The 22493-nt window shown below is 44.1% G+C and overlaps 1 protein-coding gene across 2 annotated transcripts; it reads left to right on the forward strand.

Annotated features, from left to right (window-relative positions):
- Positions 1-43: 43 nt before the first annotated feature.
- UBE2I (ubiquitin conjugating enzyme E2 I) lies at positions 44-13496 on the forward strand. 2 transcript variants are annotated; one of them, XM_077274810.1, is made up of 7 exons: positions 44-264; positions 7971-8047; positions 8144-8227; positions 9736-9808; positions 10159-10268; positions 10349-10428; positions 12640-13496. In XM_077274810.1, exons 2-7 carry the CDS (start codon positions 7982-7984, stop codon positions 12701-12703), a joined length of 477 nt encoding a protein of 158 aa, XP_077130925.1. In that variant the 5' UTR covers positions 44-264; positions 7971-7981; the 3' UTR covers positions 12704-13496. The 2 variants fall into 2 exon arrangements, with proteins under 2 accessions (XP_077130925.1, XP_077130926.1); XM_077274811.1 differs by lacking the exon at positions 44-264 and adding an exon at positions 2045-2069.
- Positions 13497-22493: the final 8997 nt, after the last annotated feature.

Below are 22493 nucleotides of genomic sequence, written 5' to 3' on the forward strand. Positions count from 1 at the left end.
ACACGGGGATAGCCGGGATTTGGAGCGTGCAGCGCCTCCTGCTGGGCGGGGCAGGAGCTGGTCGGGGGCTTTGGCGGTTTTTTTTCCCCCGTGCAGGCAGCGGTGAGGGCAGCTCCTGGACTGGGGTCCTTGTGACATGAGGTCCTATTTAGTCTGGGTCAGGTTCAGTGCTGCTTCAGGAGGGAAACTTTAGGGGCTTTGTCCCGACACAAAGAGCAGTGACCGCCGCGGAGCCCGGATTGTCAGGGGGTGAAGGCACAGCAGGTGAGCGGCTCCCGGGGGCCGGCGGCGGGCAGAGGGCTGCTCACCGCGGAGCACGGGCGGGGGCGGAGGCCGCGGCGTCACCTATGGTAACGGCGGAGGGATCCGGTGCTGTGCGGCGGAGGAGGAGGCCGGGGAGATCTGCCCCCATTCATTCTCATGGTGGGGGGCGGCGGGACCGGCCCGGGGGCAGCATGGCCTCCTCCTCCTGCGAGCTGTCACTGCCGGACTAGTCCTCCCAGCACAGGGCTGTGCCGCACTGAGGCCGCCATCTGGCTCCCTCCTCCCATCAGGCACTTTCACTTTTACTCCTTTATGCCCCCAACTGCTGCTGATGGCATCCCCCTATAGCCAGGGTGGTGTCAGTGCCTGGGGGCACACCTGGGGGCTGCGGAGGGCTGTCCTCCAGCCCAGGAGCGATGAGTGACCCCTGTATGTAAAGGAGAGAGGCGACCGTGCCCTATGGACTCCACGGCGGAACCGTATGCTAATGACCTGTAGGGAGTCAGGTGGGTGGAGCTCGTGCCAATGATGTGTAAGGAGTCAGGTGGGTGGAGCTAATGTGTAAGCCATTGGGTGGGTGGAGCTAGTGACATGTAAGCCGTCGGGTGGGTGGAGCTCATGCTAATGATGTGTAAGGAGTCAGGTGGGTGGAGCTTATCCCCTTGACACGTAAGGAGTCAGGTGGGTGGAGCTAATTACGTGTAAGCTGTGGGGTGGGTGGAGCTCATGCTAATGATGTGTAAGGAGTCAGGTGGGTGGAGCTCATCCTCTTAGAGTCCATAGACCTGACGGATTGAGCCTGTCCCAGACGATGCCCCAAGTGTGTGGGTTGGGCCAGCAGGACTCTTTGGAGGAGCAGCTCCGCCCCCATGACTCCTTACAGGTGTTAAGAAGCTTCACGTGCAGGTTTCCTTAGTTAGCGGTAACTGTCGCCGCCTTCACATCAGTCCGTGGCTGTACAGCTCCGCAGAGGCTCAGGCTATTCTAATGGTCTGTAATGAGTCATGGGGGCGGAGCTGCTCCTGAAGAGTCCTGCTCGCCCCATCTCTTCCACAGACCTGGTGTATCAGGACGAGCTTCACAGTGAGGTCAGGTGTGTCGGCCTCGGCTCTAGTGGGATTTCTGTGCGGTAAAAGGAGCCTGGCCCACTGGACTCTTCAGAGTGGTGGCTCCACCCCTGTGACTTTTACAGGTCATAACCATATCAGAAATAGATGAGTGAGTGGAATTTATTAATTTTTTTGGGGGGGAAATTGTGACTTTACATGCGACTGGTACGAAGACCTTAAACGGGGGCTACCATTTTTGCTGGATAAAACCAAAAAGCATTATACTCCCTGTAGTCTTCCCTGAGCAGGGCGTGGGTGGGCCTAGGGCAGGTGAGCCATGGAGATATTAAAAAAGAAAAAAGTGTACTTTTTTTTTTTAATATTTTAAACCCTCTGTTCCTCAGCCATGCTTTGGGGTCTGGAATATCTTTTAGCCTGAGGAGGTTTTGGGTTTTTGTCTTTTTTCTGTGGAGGGGCAGATCTGAGCAAAGCAACCTGAGCGGCGTTCGTTCATGCCTAATAACTAGCCCTGTTTCTGTCGTTCCGCATCGGCCAGTACAGGAGGAGATCCATACCGACCCGCCGCCTTATTGGCTAACAGCATAGTGGTGGTTTGGGGAAAAAAAAAAAAAAAAACGCCCTGCTGTTCTTGATTTAATAATTAACGTGCTTTGTAGCACTAAGTCTGCCCACGTGCAAGAATTTTTCTGAAAAGACATCAGGAATATATTCAGGTGTGAAAAGAAAGATTCGCAGGTGAGAGCAATAGACGTGGCGGGTGCAGCTTATTAGGGAGTTGCCTTACAAGCCGTTCTCTGCAACCTGTTAATTAATGGGTGTAATTCTAATAATGCCCTGCAGATGGCAGTTTGTGATGTGAGGGAATTCTCAGTGTGCTTGGAAGAGTCATACAGTTAAGGCTACGTTCACATTAGCGGCGGGCGCCGCATGCGTCATGCGCCCCTATATTTAACATGGGGGCGCATGGACATGCGTCGCACTTGCGTTTTGCGCCGCATGCGTCGCTGCGGCGCCCGCGTCCGGGCGCAGAGGACGCAGCAAGTTGCATTTTTGCTGCGTCCAAAATCAATTAAAAAAAGGACGCATGCGGCGCAAAACGCAGCGTTGTGCATGCGTTTTGCTGCGTTTTTGTTTGCGTTGTGCGCTGCGGCGCCGACGCTGCGACGCACAACGCAAATGTGAACGTAGCCTAAGTCCATATTCATTTGGACAGAGACAACATTTTTCTAATTTTGCTAATAGACATTACCACAATGAATTTTAAACAAAACAATTCAGATCCAGTTGAAGTTCAGACTTTCAGCTTTCATTTGAGGGTATCCACATTAAAATTGGATGAAGGCTTTAGGAGTTTCAGCTCCTTAACATGTGCCACCCTGTTTTAAAGGGACCAAAAGTAATTGGACAATTGACTCCAAGGCTATTTCATGGACAGGTGTGGGTAATCCCTCCATTATGTCACTCTCAATTAAGCAGATAAAAGGCCTGGAGTTGATTTGAGGTGTGGTGCTTGCATTTGGAAGGTTTTGCTGTGAAGTAAACATGCGGTCAAAGGAGCTCTCCATGCAGGTGAAACAAGCCATCCTTAAGCTGCAAAAACAGAAAAAACCCATCCGAGAAATTGCTACAATATTAGGAGTGGCAAAATCTACAGTGTGGTACATCCTGAGAACGAAAGAAAGCACTGGTGAACTCATCAATGCAAAAAGACCTGGGCGCCCACGGAAGACAACAGTGGTGGATGATCGCAGAATAATCTCCATGGTGAAGAGAAACCCCTTCACAACAGGCAACCAAGTGACCAACACTCTCCAGGAGGTCGGCGCATCAATATCCAAATCTACTATAAAGAGAAGACTGCATGAAAGTAAATACAGAGGGTTCACTGCACGGTGCAAGCCACTCATAAGCATCAAGAATAAAAAGGCTAAAAAACATCTAAAAAAGCCAGCACAGTTCTGGAAGAACATTCTTTGGACAGATGAAACCAAGATCAACCTCTACCAGAATGATGGAAAGAGAAAAGTATGGTGAAGGCGTGGTACAGCTCATGATCCAAAGCATACCACATCATCTGTAAAACACGGCGGAGGCAGTGTGATGGCTTGGGCATGCATGGCTGCCAGTGGCACTGGGTCACTAGTGTTTATTGATGATGTGACACAGGACAGAAGCAGCCGAATGAATTCTGAGGTATTCAGAGCCGCCATACTGTGTGCTCAGATCCAGCCAAATGCAGCAAAACTGATTGGTCGTAGTTTCATACTACAGATGGACAATGACCCAAAACAGAAAGCCAAAGCAACCCAGGAGTTTATTAAAGCAAAGAAGTGGAATATTCTTGAATGGCCAAGTCAGTCACCTGATCTCAACCCACTTGAGCAGCATTTCACTTGTTAAAGACTAAACTTCAGACAGAAAGGCCCACAAACAAACAGCAACTGAAAACCACCGCAGTGAAGGCCTGGCCGAGCATCAAAAAGGAGGAAACACAGCGTCTGGTGATGTCCATGAGTTCAAGACTTCAGGCAGTCATTGCCAACAAAGGGTTTTCAACCAAGTACTAGAAATGAACATTTTATTTAAAATTATTTAATCTGTCCAATTACTTTTGGTCCCTTTAAAAACAGGGTGGCACATGTTAAGGAGCTGAAACTCCTAAACCCTTCATCCAATTTTAATGTGGATACCCTCAAATGAAAGCTGAATGTCTGAACTTCAACTGCGTCTGAATTGTTTTGTTTAAAATTCATTGTGGTAATTTCTATAAACAAAATTAGAAAAATGTTGTCTCTGTCCAAATATATATGGACGTAACTATAGACCAAGGAAGTCTTTATGGTAGGGGCTAGTCGGGTATCTCCCCAATTCTGTTCTTCTTGGGATCTAATTAGCTTTGCAACTCTTCTTTCATGTCCTCCCTTGCTCCATGTTATGTGAGTGAGGTGGCTTGCGGGCTATAGTGATGTGAGATCGCGATCCTGACACAAAAGGTATGTTGGAAAGTTTTACATGTAGGGAGGTGGTCTCAACTGTCAGCAGTTAAAAAAATAAATAAATGCTGTGGCCTTTAGCAGAGAACCAGCCAACGCTGACTATACCCAGGGGGCACCTAGGGATGGCCGTGAGTGAGATCCTTCACCCCGTCCATGATGAATGTGGTGGATCGTGGTCACTGGACAGATAAGCCTCATGTCCTAGTATCTTACAAGCAGCTATGATCAGTGAGGTGACGAGATTTCACTTTACCATTGATTGGACCCATGTAAGATATTGGTGTCATAAATCTTGGTATATTGCTATTCTCAAGATTTCTGCTTGCTGGCAGTGAATGGAAAGACTCGATTGGGAAATGATGACCTGAAATCAAAGGTTAAGAAATCGTTGACCTCAATAGTTATGCTCAAGTTGAAGGAATACTCGTCTACAATATCCTGTAGACTCATCTAGTGCAAGGCGAGGCCGACTGTAAAGATTAGAGATGAAGTCTAGAGAATTGAGGCCTGGAAAGGTGAGATCAGTAATCATGACTATACCCACAGACTGGGGGAGATGAGCAGCTGCCACACAACCCCGGCAGCCACTTTTCTCCATTGTACTGTTGAAATGAGGCTACGTGGTGGGCAGGAGTGCACATTTATGGGGGGGGGGGGTGTCAGGAGACACCTCTGGATTAGCTAGCCTTAGGGTCTCCTGTAGACACCTCGTCCATGGATGAGGCTTCAGGTTCAGTGTTTATCTGTCATGGAAGATAAATCCTTGTAAGTCTGGTTCTAAAAGGAAGGCAGTAGGGAGCCGGTCACGTGCCCCCAGGCGAGGACACGTGTATATGCATGACATGAGGATTAAAGGGTAATCTCTCCAATGGAAACTCTGCCCTGGCCTGGCCGTCTGCCCTTCACTTGAGAGGGTGAAATGGTTACAAGATGGCAGTGTCTGCAGGGGCAGGACCAGCTGTGTATGTGGCACAGAAGCTTTACTATACCAGAAACGGCTTGAGAAGATTCTCCTCTACAGGAGGGTCCAGTATTGAGAGCCACAAGTGAATGGGCGCAGATGAGTGCAGATGACCCCTGATAATGGGCATGGATGTGTGCGGAGGGCTCCTAGTTGACCCTGTTAATGGGCACTGAAAGGTGCTGATGGCTCCTAGATGACCCCAATAATGGGTTCGGCTGGCTCCTAGAGAACCCCGACAATGGGCACAGAAGGATGTGGCTGGTTCCTAGATTACCCCATTAATGTGAATAGATGACTCTGATGATGGGACATGGAAGGCTGTGGATGGCTCTTGGATGACCCAATGATGGGTGTGGATGGCTTCTGGATGACCCCAATAATGGACATGGAAGGGTGTGGATGGCTGATGACCCCAATGATGGGTGCGGATGACTCCTAGATGACCCCCGATGATGGACATGGAAGTGTGTGGATGGCTCTTGTATGACCCAATGATGGGTGTGGATGGCTTCTAGATGACCCCGATGATGGACATGCAAGGGTGTGGATGGCTCTTGGATGACCCAATGATGGGTGTGGATGGCTTCTGGATGACCCCAATAATGGACATGGAAGGGTGTGGATGGCTCTTTTACCCCAATGATGGGCGCGGATGACTCCTAGATGACCCCGATGATGGACATGGAAGGGTGTGGATGGCTGTTTGATGACCCCAATGATGGGTGCGGATGACTCCTAGATGACCCCTGCTGACGTGCACGGAAGGGTATGATTGGCTCTTAGATGACCCCTCCCCTGATGATGGGTGCTGATGGCTCATAGATTACTGTAATAATGGGCATTGGAGGGTTCCTGGCATCTTTCTGGATCTTTGGCATCTGGAATAGTCTTTCTATCCTCCATGGATGAAACAAACATTTTGCCCTCTTTTGGAGATCTGGAAGAACTTGACTGCACATGAAGCTTAAAGGGAAGAAACTGAAGGGTTAGAATAAGGGAAAGACTTGTTTGATGAGGAAACCTCCGCCATGACTTGCTGCCTTCAGGGCTTTTCCATCTTGGTAGTGCTCCTTACATATCCTGGACGAGGGGTTATGTATAGCATAGTCCTCCTCTAGATCTTGTCCAATGCTCCATCTTCCTGTTTTGCTAGTTTTCATGAGTCTCCTAATTATTCGTTGACTTTGCCCAGGGGCTGCTGATATTTGTAGTGATGCTCTGGTTTTAGCGACAGAAGGGAAATTGTCGATGGACCAAGAGAGAAGCTATTCAATGGACACAAACCGTTTGGCTGTGCGTTGTGCCAGCTGCACCCTCAGATGCCCCCTGAAGATGCTTGTTTACTCTCTAGGCAGTAGGTTCAAGGTGTGAAGTAAGTGCCCCCTTCCATCGTGCACCTTCTTGGTGTAGACTTTAGCTATGTAACGTCTGGTTCTCCTCCTTGGCTGAGCGCTTGTCATCTGCGTATTAAATACCGAGGTGACATGACTCAGGCCGCACAGTATGACGACGATGAGTAGGACACTCCTATAGAAGCCTGACCACATTCCTCCGCTGCCCGTGACCCCTGCAGGGGGTATTGATTGGTGTTTCCTTCATTAGAAAATAGCTTTTCTTGATCAGTCACCGTCACTTCCACACTGGAGCTGAGGAGCTTTGCTGACACGGCGTGTGGCCATTTGGCAAGTCAGAATGTCGTCTTCTGTGCTGTAGAGAAAAGGTTGTGCTAACCTCTTCTTGCTTCACAACTAACTGGACACCGGGCCCGTGTAAGTGGCTCAATTCTGCTTGGCTGCAAGAGACCATTATTGGCGCTATATACCGTAGTGCAGAAGTATTGCGTTACACAGCACAGCTTCCCTAAAAGATCTAAAAGTGAAAGGATTAAGAAAATGTGACCGTTGCTCCGATCAGAAGACCCAGTCGATTTGCCAGCTGCCTCGTGGGCATATGAGATATGGGGTCGTTGGCTCTGGTCGGGAGACCCAGCAGTTGTCTAAGGTCTGTTTCATGGTTGCTTGATACTCTCCCAAGGGTTTATAGGAGCCTTTCACTTTTTCTCCAGATTTCCTGCTGACTGCCATTCCCCCAGTGATCGATCAGCTGATGGTGTTTCATATCCCTGCAGCGCCACAGCTGGAGAAATGTAGCATTGCACTGATTACGTTGAAATTGGGTGGTTTATGCAATGCATAAATGAGCGAACGTGCTGGGATAAGGTGTTATCTGAGCATGCTTGGGTGCTAAATGACTGTCTTCGGTGTGCTCAAATAACGTCTCACAGCCACAGGGACTTAAACATATATAGGCTTGGTGACTCGAACATGTTTTTCGAGCATGCTCGGATAATGCCTTCTCCAAGATCGTTTGCTCATTACTAGTTTTTACCCTTTAAGATGGATCTGAGTGGTGACTGAACCCAAGATAGTTATGGTCTCTATTGTCTTGACAGTACACATCCCAACTTAATTGATAAAGGGCTGTGTATAAGTAATGACCACTGACTGCAATTTCCACATGCCTGCTACTTTGAGGAAACTTGTTAGACCCATATCTGAGCTGATTTCTCTGCGGCTTCCTGCAGTTAGCGCCTTGGCCACTAGATGGCAGTGGCATTTCTGTGCTAGTTAGTGCTGCACCTGGTGAGAGGAGATAACCCCGCGCTTTATGTTGCAGGAGCCCAAACTATGTCTGGCATAGCCCTGAGCAGACTCGCGCAGGAGAGGAAAGCTTGGAGAAAAGACCATCCCTTTGTAAGTTTCCCAGATCCATTTATAATCAGATGCCCACTATGTATAAGTGTTTAGATTATAACGTTTTATAATTTTGGCTTTCTTACGTTTCTCAAGGGGTTTGTTGCAGTACCAACAAAAAATCCAGATGGCACAATGAATCTGATGAACTGGGAATGTGCTATTCCAGGGAAGAAAGGGGTAAGGCTGACAGTCTCTACTATTGCTCCATATATGAGTACTTATGTGCCCGGTACAATGCTGCAGATTTCCCGAAATGTCCTGGGCCAGTGGCAATATTGGTACACATATGACTTGTTGTGTCCATAGGACTCATGTGTTACAATGGGTCTTTTTTTGTTTTTTTGAATATTAGCTGAATTCGTTAAGTACACGCAGCAGTATCTGTACGCTTCCAGCACGCGTGCCGGACAGGCAACAGTTTAGGACATGCTAGAAGATGTATGGTGCCAAATCTATGTGACATGTTCATGGAATTGCCATTCATGTTTTATCAAGATCGTCTTATCAACTCAAACTGCCATAAAGGCTGCTGTAGTTTAAAGGGTTATTCTCAAGCAGCTCACAACTCTGCAGTCTCCTTACTTCTTAGTTTTTGACATGGCGGGATCTCCTCCATGAGTGATAGGTCTGGTGAGTAGTAGAGCTGTAGTATTAGAACTATAAAGCTCAGCACAAGTTCTGCTGTAACACATTCAGCCATCAGTGGTTTGTTCTGAAGTCTACAGTGTGATCACTGTATTTACATAGCGATAACAGGGCATTTTAACAAGCACATGGCTCACGACGGCGAGCGCTGCGGCTGAAGGATTTAGAACAGCAGCGTGTCAGGAGGTGAGCACAGTTTCTGTAGAGAAATGAATGGGTTGTTGTGGGGTGGCTGGTATGTTGGGAGTCAACTCCTCTCCTGGCATGTAACTACTATGGGCAGGAGCTAATGGCCGAGCTCCATGGGAACCAACTGCACACTATGAAAGATAAAAGCAGTCATTGCCTGAGAGTGACAATGGCTAGAAAAGACTGAATTGAACACTTTCTTATTTTCCTGTCATTTAATGAAACTATTTTTTTTTGTCAATAGCTTGGGAGTATCCCTTTTAATATCCTGTTAAGAGAGTTCTTCTCAAATTCCTGTATTTTCCTGCTTGCTCGGAGGGGATGGGGTGGAAGGTTGGCTCCCCTGGTTGACAGCTGCATCCAGCAGCATGAACCAGTTGTATGCCATCCAGGAAAGGAAGCAAACAGTGGAACGCTTATAAGTTCTATAACAGAGCTCCTCGCCTTGGAAACCAGCCACTGCTGACAAAAAAATGTGCTATGCTGTGTGTGTATATAACACCTGCAAAGTATAGAAGGGGTTAAAGGAAAAATGCAAAGGTGTGGTGGTTTTTGTTTTTTTTGCCTGTGGTTGTTTTTTTTTTTTTTTTTTTTAAAAACCTTCTATTTGGTGTTGGAATAAAACAAGCCCTTTTTAAATTTGGTCATTGAGGTTAAAGGAAATTAGTCCCCAGAACGCTATGGACTAGGATATCCATACAGCGGCATCTGAGAACACATGTAATGGATGGTTACAGACTGGCTCCTGAAGGCTTGCAGAAGAGTGCCGTGTCCTCCGAAGGCATATGTGTATGCGTGCTGATAGACCATCTCCCTGCACTATTGACTTCTTGTCTGTTTATTCTCTGCAGACCCCATGGGAAGGAGGACTATTTAAACTACGAATGCTATTTAAGGATGATTATCCCTCCTCGCCTCCAAAATGTAAGTACTCGGATCACATACGAGGCAGGACTGTGCCTGCTTGGCTTGTTCCATTGGGAGCTGCGTTATGGCGCTCGTAATGTCTCCATATGGCGGCATACACAGACATGGCTGTCCTGCTGGGCAGTCCCAAGGCTCGGCGCACAAAGCTTTACATCTTGGATGTCAAAACACACGAACAAGAGGTCAACTTCCATTTAAAGGAGGGTTGTTTTCTCTTCCACCCCCTTCTTAATTCAGCACATGGGGAGAGTCGGGATCAGGACAGGGCTGTCATCCCAAGAAGCGGTCGTCAATCAGGAGTACTGCCGACATTGGGATTCTGCTGCTAATTCATTTTCATCCTACAGGTAAATTTGAGCCTCCGTTATTCCACCCCAACGTCTATCCTTCAGGCACAGTGTGTCTGTCTATCTTAGAAGAAGATAAGGATTGGAGGCCAGCAATCACAATTAAACAGGTACGCCGTGCTCTGCCGCCGCAGTGAGAGGAGCCGGACGCTGCGCCCGTGGCCACTTACACGTCTCTGTATCTTCACAGATCTTGTTAGGAATACAAGAACTTCTAAATGAACCAAATATACAAGATCCAGCTCAAGCAGAGGCATACACAATTTACTGGTCAGTATTTCCTGGGAGGGTAAAATTTAGAAGGAATTTGCCATCAAAAAATTACCTATTGTTTAAATGTGGTATTAAAGGGAATGTGTCAGCAGGTTGTTGGTATGTAAACTGAAGACTGCACACTGTAGGGGTTAAAACACAGATTTCAGCGATTCCTCTGATCAGTTTGCTTGCAACAATTGTTTTAGCCCCAGGAGTTAATCATTGCTGGACTAGAGCAGCCAGTGTATGTTAGTCTGACTCCGCCCCCTCCTTTGATGGGCAGCTCACTGTCTATGGACTTTGTATATACAGATCCTGGTGTGGGCGGGGCTAGCTTCCTCAGCTCTGCTTCATACTAAATAGAAAAGCTCTGATTGTGAGAGACCGGATGCACCCAGTAAAATAAGTGATACATCGTTGGATTCTCCGGCTGCTCTCGGATAAATTGGCAAAAACCTGCTGACATGAAATTTTAAATATTGGGAGAATAAATTAACCCCTTTCTGACCGGCGCTGAGCCCACATCAAAGCCGCGACATGTCAGCTATTTTAGACAGCTGACATGTGCGCGCAATAGCGGCGAGTGGAATCGCGATCCACCAGCCGCTATTTACTAGTTAAATGCCGCTGACATTGGCATTTAACTAGCGCTTCCGGCCATTGGGCTGAAAATGAGCACATTGCTGACCCCTTCACGTCATCTGGGGTCAGTGATGCGACGGCATAGCAACTAGAGGTCTCCTTGAGACCTCTATGGTTTATGCCGGATTGCTATGAGCGCCACCCAGTGGTCGGCGCTCATAGCAATGCTGCAATTCTACTACATAGAAGTGATCTGAGCATCGCCTGTATGTAGCAGAGCCGATCAGGCTATGCCAACTTCTAGCCTCCCATTGAGGCTATTGAAGCATGACAAAAGTAACAAAATAAATAAATAAATAACCTGATCGCTAAACGGTGTAGCGAGAAAAAAAATTAAACGCCAGAATTAAGGTGTTTTTTTGGGTCGCCATGACATTGTATTAAAATGCAATAACAGGCGATCAAAATGTATCTGCACCCAAACAGTATAATTAAACGTCAGCTCGGCACGCAAAAAAATAAGCCCTCACCGACCCCAGATCACGAAAAATGGAGACACTACGGGTACCGGAAAATTGCGCGATTTTTTTTTTTTTTTTTTTTTTTTTTTTCTTTTTTTTTTTTTTTTTTTTTTATGACTTGGATAAAAAATAACCTAGACATGTTAGGTGTCTATGAACTTGTACTGACCTGGAGAATCATAATGGCAGGTCAGCTTTAGCATTTAGTGAAGCTAGCAAAAAAGCCAAACAAAAAACCAGTGTGGGATTGCACTTTTTTTTGCAATTTCACTGCACTTGGAATTTTTTTATTTTTTTTCCCCGTTTTCTAGTACACGACATGCTAAAACCAGTGATGTCGTTCAAAAGTACAACTCGTCTCGCAAAAAAACAAGCCCTCACATGGCCATATTGATGGAAAAATAAAAGTTATGTCTCTGGGAAGGAGGGGAGCGAAAAACAAAAAACGTAAAACCGAAAAGCTGGGGTCATGAAGGGGGTTAAATACATTTGACAAAAAGAAAACTGGAAAAAAGTCTATTTTCTGAAGATGCATTAAAAAAAAGAAGTTTCTGCGCTTCGTCTGTGTCAGCATTCACATCACTGCTTCAGTGATATGTAAGGGTATGTGCACACGTTGCGGATTTTTCCGCAGCGGATTTGGAAAATCCGCAGTGCAAAACCACTGCGGTTTTCACTGCGCATTTTCTCGCAGATTCCTCTGCGGGTTTTCAACTGCACTTTCCTATTGGTGCATGTTGAAAACCGCTGCAGAATCCGCAGAAAGAATTGACATGCTGCGGAAAATAATCCGCTGCGTTTCCGCGCGGATTTTTCCGCAGCATGTGCACAGCGTTTTTTTTCTTTTTCCCATAGGTTTACATGGAACTTTGGGAAAACTGCTGCGGATCTGCAGCAAAATCTGCAGCGTGTGCACATACCCTTACGGAACCACTGCTGACAATCGCTTGGTTCAGTAGTTTCAAGCCATAGATGTCTCATGGCTGAGATTGTGATTAGCCACAGCGGTAATCTGTACCCGAAACATAATTCCTTCTCTGAGCGTTTTTATATTTTGACTGGTTCTTCTTATACTGTGCATTTAATGTTTGTTTTTTGTTTTTTTTCCCTTATACTCCTGCAGCCAAAACAGAGTGGAATATGAAAAGAGAGTCAGAGCACAAGCCAAGAAGTTTGCACCATCATAAGCTTCAGAAATGCGGCATCTTAAAATAAATAAGAAAAAAAACACACAAAAAAATTTAACAAAAAAACAAAAAAAAAGGAAGGGATTGGTTTGGCAAGAACTTGTTTACAGAAAAACAAACAAATTTTTTTGCAAAATTGAATGACGCTAAATACAAATGAGTCACTTAGGGGAGGGGGTCGTATGTGTGCCATTTTTTTTATTTTTTTTCTCTCCATTTTTCGCCACTTGTATAGAGTTCTAAATTTGCTGAATATCCCCCCCCCGTTTTTTCATACAGGGTCTCTTCCTTCAGTCTTTTTGTATTTTGATTGTTATGATGTAAAACTTGCTTTTATTTTAATATTGATGTCAGTATTTCAACTGCTGTAAAATTATAAACTTTTATACTTCTATAAATCCACTAGTAATCTATACTTTTTTTTTTTTTTTTTTCTTTTTTTTTTTTATTAAATTTTTTTTCTTTCTTTGCTATCTGATGCAGGCATGCTTAAAAAACAAAAACAAAAAAAGATAATAAAAATGTTTAGAACTATATCTAGCCTCTAGCTGGCTGTATTATAAACCAATGTCATGACTTCAACCCCCTCCCCTAAATTTTTCCTTTTTCAGGTATCTCAGAAACTAAGGTTGGTCACTTGCAACCTAGAGCCTCCGACTTTATTTTTTTATTTTTATTTTTTATTTTTTTCCCTCCCGTCAGCCTCTTGCTTCTGCATCACTTCCTTTTGTGTTTATATGGCGTTCTGTCTGTGTTGCTGTTTAGATTAAAATAAACTGTTTATATAAAGGTTTTTTTGTTTCTTTATCTTTTTCATGAAAAAGGACTACACGTGGAAATCTTTTTGGCTTGTAAAACTGATGTTTTGACACTTTATTTTCTGTGCATTCCGTAAAAGGAAAAAAATAAGAATTGTGTGTGTTTATATAAAAAAAAAAAAATATTATATATATTTTTTTTTTTACTTGACGTTTTGGATACACAGATGACAGCCTGGCATCTCCATGTAATCAGCTGACCATATACTGTATGTGTTTGTAATCCCCGGGAAAAAAAAAATGCTGAATTAAATAAAACGTCAGTAAAACCAAAATTTTAAAGCTGGTAAGTATAATGATCTTTGTTGGAGATCTGCCAATCACTGTATCACGGTAACTGATGCAAATAAAACAAGTCAATTGGAAAAGACTGAATATAATATTTTTTCTTTTTTTTCTTTTAAAGAAATTGGTTCTTTGCATTGTTGTCCTTTGTTTGACATTGGATGGATGAGATCCTCTTGTTTCTCTCAAGTACAGTTTTGTGGAACTTCATTTGCAGTCGAGGCCAATGCAATTAAGGATCGTTACTGATTTGGCTTCCAGGATGTTACCGTTCATCTCATCAATGGGAAGGGTCCGATAATAGAATTTTTCAGAGTTAATCTACCCTGGTCTGCAGTTCTTAGATCCTCTCCATAAGGAAAAGTGACTGTATTGTGTAGATGCTTTTTGACTTCCTGTTTTATGACCTCCGATTTCTAAAGTCACAGCCATTAATATGAAGGCAACCCTAACAGCTTATGGTCTTCTGGGAAGACTTTCTATGAGATTTTGGAGGTGACTGTAGAAGTTTTGCCCATTCTTCCAGAAGATCATTTGAGGGCCGACACTTATACAGGCTCATAATCTTCTCTAGTTTATCCCAAAGTTGTTCCCCCTCGAAAAAGCAACCCCATAGTATTATCCCTCCTCCACCAGACTCTTGCAGTAGGCACAGTGCCAGGTAACGTTCTCCTGGCGTCCACCAAACTCCATCAGATAGAAGTGTGATCAGTTACAGATCACATTTCCTCTGCTCCAGTGGCAGTTGCTTTACATTTGATGCTCAGCATTGTGCTTGGTGATGTAAGACTTGCAAGCTGCTGCACAGTTATGTAACCCCCAAGACATAAAGCTCCTGGCGGGGGCGCAGTGTTTGTGGTGGTAATACCAGAGAAGGTTTGGACTCTGCAGTTACGGAGTCAGCAGAGCGTTGGTGACCTGCATCATATGTATAATTCTAGATTACATGGCCAAAAAATGGCTTTACTCCGTAAAATCTGCTGTTTTTAGATAGGAGTTGGAATAATCGCCAGCCACAAAGTATGACAACATTACAATAGAATGTCCGAGATTTCGTCATTGACCCTTTTCAATAATTGGACCAATACCAAAGTGGTCATTAACCCCTTGCCTAATAATATTGCCACCTTCTCAATGGGCCATCAAAAGGACAATGCTGTGGAAGGAGGACCATGAAACTTCATATGTAACCCTGATTAATCTAGCCCGTTATGGTGGGTAATTATCTTCATGCTATAGAGTGATGTATATCGGGTGGGGTTTTAGATCCGATGACTTAAGGGCTCCATACACATTCGATAAAGGTCAGCGGAACCCATCGATAGTAGGCCGATGGTCCACTGTGTATGAGGACGCCGACCGGCTGCTGGTCGGGAGAAGTACTGATCGTGCATGTCTCATTTAAAAAAAAAAAAATATATATATATATATCTAAGTCTATGTTCACCCTCATGTCCAAGATGGGGGATCACTTTTCATATAACCTTGATTAAAAATGTTGTGTAATTTTGTCTACAACTCCTGTGCAAGTATATGTATCTCTATGGTAACAGACAACATTCAATCTCTGTGCAGTCGGATGCTGCGGTCATATGCCCAATTTTAAAGCTGGCCATATATTTCAGATTTAGCCCCTTCAGGCGGGTCTCAGACTTCCTAGCGATATGCCATCATTTACTATGATGGAAATAATGAAAATTTTTCCCTAGCGAAATGCATATTAAGTTGATACATAAGTTGTACAGGTAGAAATTACAATGTAGATTCCGGTATTTTAGGAACAATTTGTCCAATCCGTCTGCGCTGATTTCCAATTACAGCAGGAGAAGCGTAACAGCGTCTGCCTTTATTAACTAAAACCTTCTGACATTGAGCTGTTAAGGAAACTGATGCACAGTAGAATATATCCTATGGAAGCGCAGCATGTGCTGTCTGATTCTCCCGTCTAACGAGGCAAAGAAAGGGTACGTTGTGCAATACTTTTAGTTGCTATAGCAACTGGCCTTATGGAAATTTACCAAAGGTGTGGGGGCGGAAGTGTCTCGGCTCCATTCAATCTCAAAAAGGGGAAGTGTCACTGAATGGTTTTGTATGGTATTTTTGTTTTCCTGTACGTCGTCGATGTTGACATTCAGACTAAAAAAAAACCAACACGTTAAACACGTATACGCCGGCGCTCTGTAATCCGCCCATGAGGACACATAAGACGAATTCCGACGGTGACCAGGTGCACAGTGTTACCAGGTTAAACAGTCACTAAAGAGTTAAAGCCTTAATTTAGCAATGTAAACCTGGCTACCGACCTGTGCCACATCACCATCGGACCTCATACGAGTAAGGTCCCAAGCACACAAGCTCATTATGGATCCAGTCTTGCATCTTATACTGGGTAGATCAGAGTAGATCTCTGTCTACATACAATAGATTTAATAATTTCTTAACATATCCAATGACTGACACCTGCACCTCCAAAAACATCTCTAGAATTCAACCTTTTCTTACTATTGACTGCAAAATCTCTTACTGTCGCTTTCGTTCATTCCCGCCTGGATTACTGTAACTCCCTACTAAGCGGTCTCCTCCTTACTAAACTCTTCCTTCTTCAATCCATCCTGAATGCAGCAGCCAGGATCATATTTCTGTCCAGCCATTACACCGATGCCTCCACTCTGTGCCAGACATTGCGCTGTTTGCCCATCCGCTACAGAATCCAATATAAACGTATCACTCGTATCCACAAAGCTCTCTACAGTTCTGCACCACCCTATATCACCTCTCTCATCTCAGTCTACCTCCCTACCCGTCCTCCCTGTTCATCTAATGCCCTATGACTAACATTATAATAATTATCGTATCTAGGATTTCTCTCGTGCTGCACCAGTTTTTTGGAATGCACTACCCAGGACAAAATTGATTAATTCCCAGTATCCACAGTTTCAAGCGTGCTCTCAAACATTTCTTTAGACTAGCTTATCACTTCCCCTCACTAATCTAACTATCCCCTGTTCTCTGTTCCACGCACTTGGTAGTACTTTCTATCTGTACTTGTACACATACTGCTGGTGACCGGTTCATGCAGCATTATTGGAATGCCCCTGTTTATTATACTATGTGGCTGGACCTTATACAACAAGCACCTTCTTTTTACCTTTTTTGTCCCCCCCCTATTTCCTCATAGATTGTAAGCTTGCGAGCAGGACCCTGACTCCTCATGCTATGCATTGACCGAAGTGTTACTATGTAATCTCTTATCTTGTTTCTACAAGTATCCTCTGAATTGTAAAGTGTTGCAGAATATGTTGGCACTATAAAAGTAAAAATTATTATTATTAACTTTCTAAATATAATGCACTTAAAAATGATATCCGCAGGGTAGGAAGGGAGGAAACCCTCTACAGTCTCAGGGAGGGCAGAGAAAACAGGTTAATGTTAATGAGGAATGCATGTGCAGAGGAAACAGGCACAGGATAGAAGCTGTGCTAATATTTGAGATATTGAATGCAGCAGATGTTTGTATGAGACTACAAACATCATATCTGGATCTGAAAATGAGTGGAAAAAAAAACAGAAACATGATTGATCTGACCCCAGAACATGTTTCCGCTGCTCCAGAGTCCGGGCTTTACACTACTCCATCTGACGCTTGGTGTTGTGCTTGGTGATGTAAGGCTGCATGCGGCTGCTCGGTCCTGGTAACCCATATCATGAAGCTCCTGGCAGACAGCTTTTGTGCTGATGTTAAGACCAGAGGAGGGTCACACTTTGCAGTTATGGAGTCAGCAGAGCGTTAGTGACTTTTCTGTCCTCAGCACTTGGTGACTCCGCTCTGCAACTTTACGGGGTCTCTACTTCGTTGCTGAGTTAATGTGATTACTTCCACATCTCAATGATATCACACACTTGTAAGGTGCACAGGGTGGTAGTCATGGATGAGGGGCTGCGTACCCTGGCACCCCACAAATAAGCAGTGTCCCAGACCCTTAGTGTCGGGCCATGTACAATGCAGTGTACTCACTTTGCTGCATTCACATCTTTTGGTCCAGGATCAGCCACCCACGTTTGTTCAGGCAGAGCTATCCCTTCGCTTACTGGCTCCTTCAGCCCCCAGGATACTCCGTCCAGCTCTGCAGCACTCACAAGACCTTTCCCTTCTCCCTCACTTGTTTCCCCTTGTTGGAAGGGAATAAGACACACTTCCCAGTGCCTAGTTCGGGCCATAGGCCCTGGATGTTACAGGAATGTCCGCTGAAGATCGTTGCTTACGTTCTCATACTGACAGAACATTGTGTACTTCTCGTGCTATGCTGCCCTGTGGCCTTGAACTCTTACACTTTATCTAAGTCTCCACCTAATCTAAACAGGACATGTTCCTCTTTTAATATGACCTCACCTTCCCATGCTGGACTGTTCCCAAACATTAACTGTGTACTACCTCTTATAACTAATATGCCCACCACTGCATATTTTCCCTCCTGAATTTAACTTCTAAGCCTTATACTATATCTTATGTCCTAAACTTTACCCTATACCTTCCCTATGTGCTACACATTAATATCATTGTACATTCTTCCAGCACTATAGGTGTTGGAACTTCTTTCTAACTTCCTTGCATGTTTTGCACTTAATATTGTCCAATTCACTTTTCTGCCTGAACTGAAAGCTGGCCTCTGTGTTATGCTTTATTGCAGTGATTATGGATAAACCTTTTTTTTCCCTCTAGACGTAGAGGATGCCTCCTTGTTCCCGTCACAGGCCTAAGTGTAAAAAGATCATTAGAAAGATCTCTGTACTGTCCCCTCATATATTTGTATATTGTAATAAGATCGCCCGTAAGCCTTTGTTTTTTCAAACTGAATCACCCCAAGTTCGATAACTTATCTTGGTATTGCACTCATTCCCTTAATAACCTTGGACGCTCTTCTCTACACCCCCTCAAGATCAACTTTGTCCTTCTACACCGGAGACCAAAATATTATACACAGAATTCTAAGTGCGGCCGCACTAGCGACTTCTATAGAGGCAAACTAAGTTCTCGTCATTAGCATCTATGCCTCTTTTAATGCATCCCATTATTTTATTTGCCTTGGCAGCAGCTGCCTGACACTTGATCAGTGAAGCTGAGTTTGCCGTCCACCCATCTGCCATCTTTTTCAGTGATAATTTTAACCAGTATTTTACAATTTAGTACATAATTATACATTTCATTTCCTCTGCCCAAGTGCCTGACCTTGCATTTATCTACATAAAACTTAAATTGCTATTTTTCAGCCAAACCCCCCAGCTTATATAAATCCCTCTGTAACATTAACATAATAACTATGTTACTAAGGTTGAAGGAAGACTTTAAGTCCATCTAGTTCAACCCATGGCCTAACCTAACATTCCCTAACATGTTGATCCAGAGGAAGGCAAAAAAACCCATGTGGCAAAGAGTAAGCTCCACATTGGGGAAAACAAAATCCTTCCCGACCCCACATACGGCAGTCAGACTAGTTCCCTGGATTAACACCCTATCAAGGAATCTAATATATATACCCTGTTACATTATACTTTTCAAGGAAGGTATCCAGTCCCCTCTTAAATTTAAGTAATGAATCACTCATTACAACATCATACGGCAGAGAGTTCCATAGTCTCACTGCTCTTACAGTAAAGAATCCGCGTCTGTTATTATGCTTAAACCTTTTTTCCTCCAGACGTAGAGGATGCCCCCTTGTCCCTGTCTCAGGTCTATGATTAAAAAGATCATCAGAAAGGTCTTTGTACTGTCCCCTCATATATTTATACATTAACATAAGATCACCCCTTAGTCTTCGTTTTTCCAAACTAAATAGCCCCAAGTGTAATAACCTATCTTGGTATTGCAGACCCCCCAGTCCTCTAATAACCTTGGTCGCTCTTCTCTGCACCCGCTCTAGTTCAGCTATGTCTTTCTTATACACCGGAGACCAGAACTGTGTACAGTATTCTAAGTGTGGTCGCACTAGTGACTTGTATAGAGGTAAAATTATGTTCTCTTCATGAGCATCTATGCTTCTTTTAATGCATCCCATTATTTTATTTGCCTTTGTAGCAGCTGCCTGACACTGGCCACTAAATGTGAGTTTGTCATCCACCCATACACCCAGGTCTTTTTCATTGACGGTTTTGCCCAGAGTTTTAGAATTAAGCACATAGTTATACATCTTATTCCTTCTACCCAAGTGCATGACCTTACATTTATCCCCATTAAAGCTCATTTGCCATTTATCAGCCCAAGCTTCTAGTTTACATAAATCAGCCTGTAATATAAAATTGTCCTCCCCTGTATTGATTACCCTGCAGAGTTTAGTGTCATCTGCAAATATTGAAATTCTACTCTGAATGCCCCCTACAAGGTCATTAATAAATATGTTAAAAAGAAGAGGGCCCAATACTGACCCCTGTGGTACCCCACTGCTAACCGCGACCCTGTCCGAGTGTGCTCCATTAATAACCACCCTTTGTTTCCTATCCCTGAGCCAGCTCTTAACCCACTTACACATATTTTCCCCTATCCCCATTATTCTCATTTTATGTATCAACTAGCTGTACTACCCGGCTTCGCCCGGGGTAATAACTGCTGTTAGCAAAATAGAATGTGTTAACAAAAATTTATTCTGCACAAAAAAACCACAAAACAAATAGATAGAAATGTAATTATTAAAAGGCAAAAACGAAGCTAATAGAAGCATTTTACAACATATATTTCAACACCAGAGATATTCCACACAGATTTAACTAAATTGGCCAAGTAATGTGAAGTAATCTTCTACTACTTATTCGAGAGCCTTTTGATAAACGACATTCTTAGTTTTTCCTTCAGGTGCAAAGACAAACAGATTTTTGGCCGTTCCAACTCTTGAACAGGCCACATAAAGTTGACCATGAGAAAAGCATGGAGATTGTAAATCTAAGCTAGCTGAAGAGCCCGGCGTTGCCTGGGCATAGTAAATATCTGTGGTTAGTTATAGCACCTCACTTCTCTTATTTTCCCATCACGCCTCTCATTTTCCCCATCACATCTTTCATTTTCCCCCTTACATCTCTCATTTTCTCCCTCACACCTCTCATTTTCCCCCTCACTCCTCTTATTTTCCCCCTCACTCCTCTCATTCCCCCCTAACACTTGTCATTTCGACCTCACATCTGTCATTTTCCGATCACTCCACTATTTTCCCTCACTCCTCTCATTTTGCACTCACACCTTTTCATTTTCACCTCACACCTCTCATTTTCACCTCAGTATATACATGTTTGTCATCTCCCTTATATATAGTATACACCTGTATGTCATCTCCTGTATATAGTATACACCTGTATGTCATCTCCTGTATATAGTATATACCTGTATGTCATCTCCTCCTATATATAGTATATACCTGTATGTAATCTCCTCCTGTATATAGTATATACCTGTGTGTCATCTCACCTATATATAGTATATATCTGTGTGTCATCTCCTGTATATAGTATATACCTGTATGTCATCTCCTCCTATACATAGCATATACCTGTATGTCATCTCCTCCTGTATATACTATATACCTGTAGGTAATCTGCTCCTGTATATAGTATATACCTGTGTGTCATCTCCTTCTGTATATAGTATATACCTGTATGTCATCTCCTCCTGTATGTAGTATGTACCTGTATGTCATCTCTTCCTCTATATAGTATATACATGTGTGTCATCTCTCCTCTATATAGTATATATCTGTCATCTCCTCCTGTATATAGTATATACCTGTGTCATCTCCCCTGTAAATAGTATATACCTGTGTGTCATCTCCTCCTGTATATATCTGTATGTCATCTCCTCCTGTATTAGACCTCGTTCACACGTTATTTGGTCAGTATTTTTACCTCAGTATTTGTAAGCTAAATTGGCAGCCTGATAAATCCCCAGCCAACAGTAAGCCCACCCCCTGGCAGTATATATTAGCTCACACATACACATAATAGACTGGTCATGTGACTGACAGCTGCCGTATTTCCTATATGGTACATTTGTTGCTCTTGTAGTTTTTCAGCTTATTAATCAGATTTTTATTTTTGAAGGATAATACCAGACTTGTGTGTGTTTTAGGGCGAGTTTCATGTGTCATGTTGTGTGTGTTGAGTTGCGTGTGGCGACATGCATGTAGCGACTTTTGTGAGATGAGTTTTGTGTGGCGACATGCGTGTAGCAACTTTTTGTTGAGTTGCATGTGACAGGTTAGTGTAGCAAGTTGTGTGCAGCAAGTTTTGCGCATGGCGAGTTTTGCGCGTGGCGAGTTTTATGTGTGGTGCCTTTTGAGTATGTGCAAGTTTTGTGTGAGGCAACTTTTGCATGTGTTGCAACTTTTGTGCATGTGGCAATTTTTCCGCGTGTGCAAGATTTGCATGTGGCGAGTTTTCCATGAGGTGAGTTTTGCACGTGTGGCGAGTTTTGCATGTGGAGAGTTTTGCGCGTGGCGAGTTTTGAGCGGCGACTTTTGTGTTTCATCTTTTATGTGGCGAGGTTGGTGTATGTTTGGTGAAATGTGTGCTGAGGGTGGTATATGTGTTCGAGCACGTGGTAGTGTGTGGCGCATTTTGTGTGTGTGTTCATATCCCCGTGGTGGTGTGGTGATTATCCCATGTCGGGGCCCCACCTTAGCAACTGTACAGTATATACTCTTTGGCGC

This window comes from Ranitomeya variabilis, chromosome 7, assembly GCF_051348905.1.
Source record: "Ranitomeya variabilis isolate aRanVar5 chromosome 7, aRanVar5.hap1, whole genome shotgun sequence".
In the NCBI taxonomy this organism is placed as follows: domain Eukaryota; kingdom Metazoa; phylum Chordata; class Amphibia; order Anura; family Dendrobatidae; genus Ranitomeya; species Ranitomeya variabilis.

Bases quoted from the DNA above. Each gene is read 5' to 3' on its own strand.
- UBE2I (XM_077274810.1), top strand. From the start codon at position 7,982: ATGTCTGGCATAGCCCTGAGCAGACTCGCGCAGGAGAGGAAAGCTTGG. The intron at 8,228-9,735 runs GTAAGGCTGACA...TATTCTCTGCAG, and splicing joins CTATTCCAGGGAAGAAAGGG to ACCCCATGGGAAGGAGGACT. The intron at 9,809-10,158 runs GTAAGTACTCGG...TTCATCCTACAG, and splicing joins TCCCTCCTCGCCTCCAAAAT to GTAAATTTGAGCCTCCGTTA.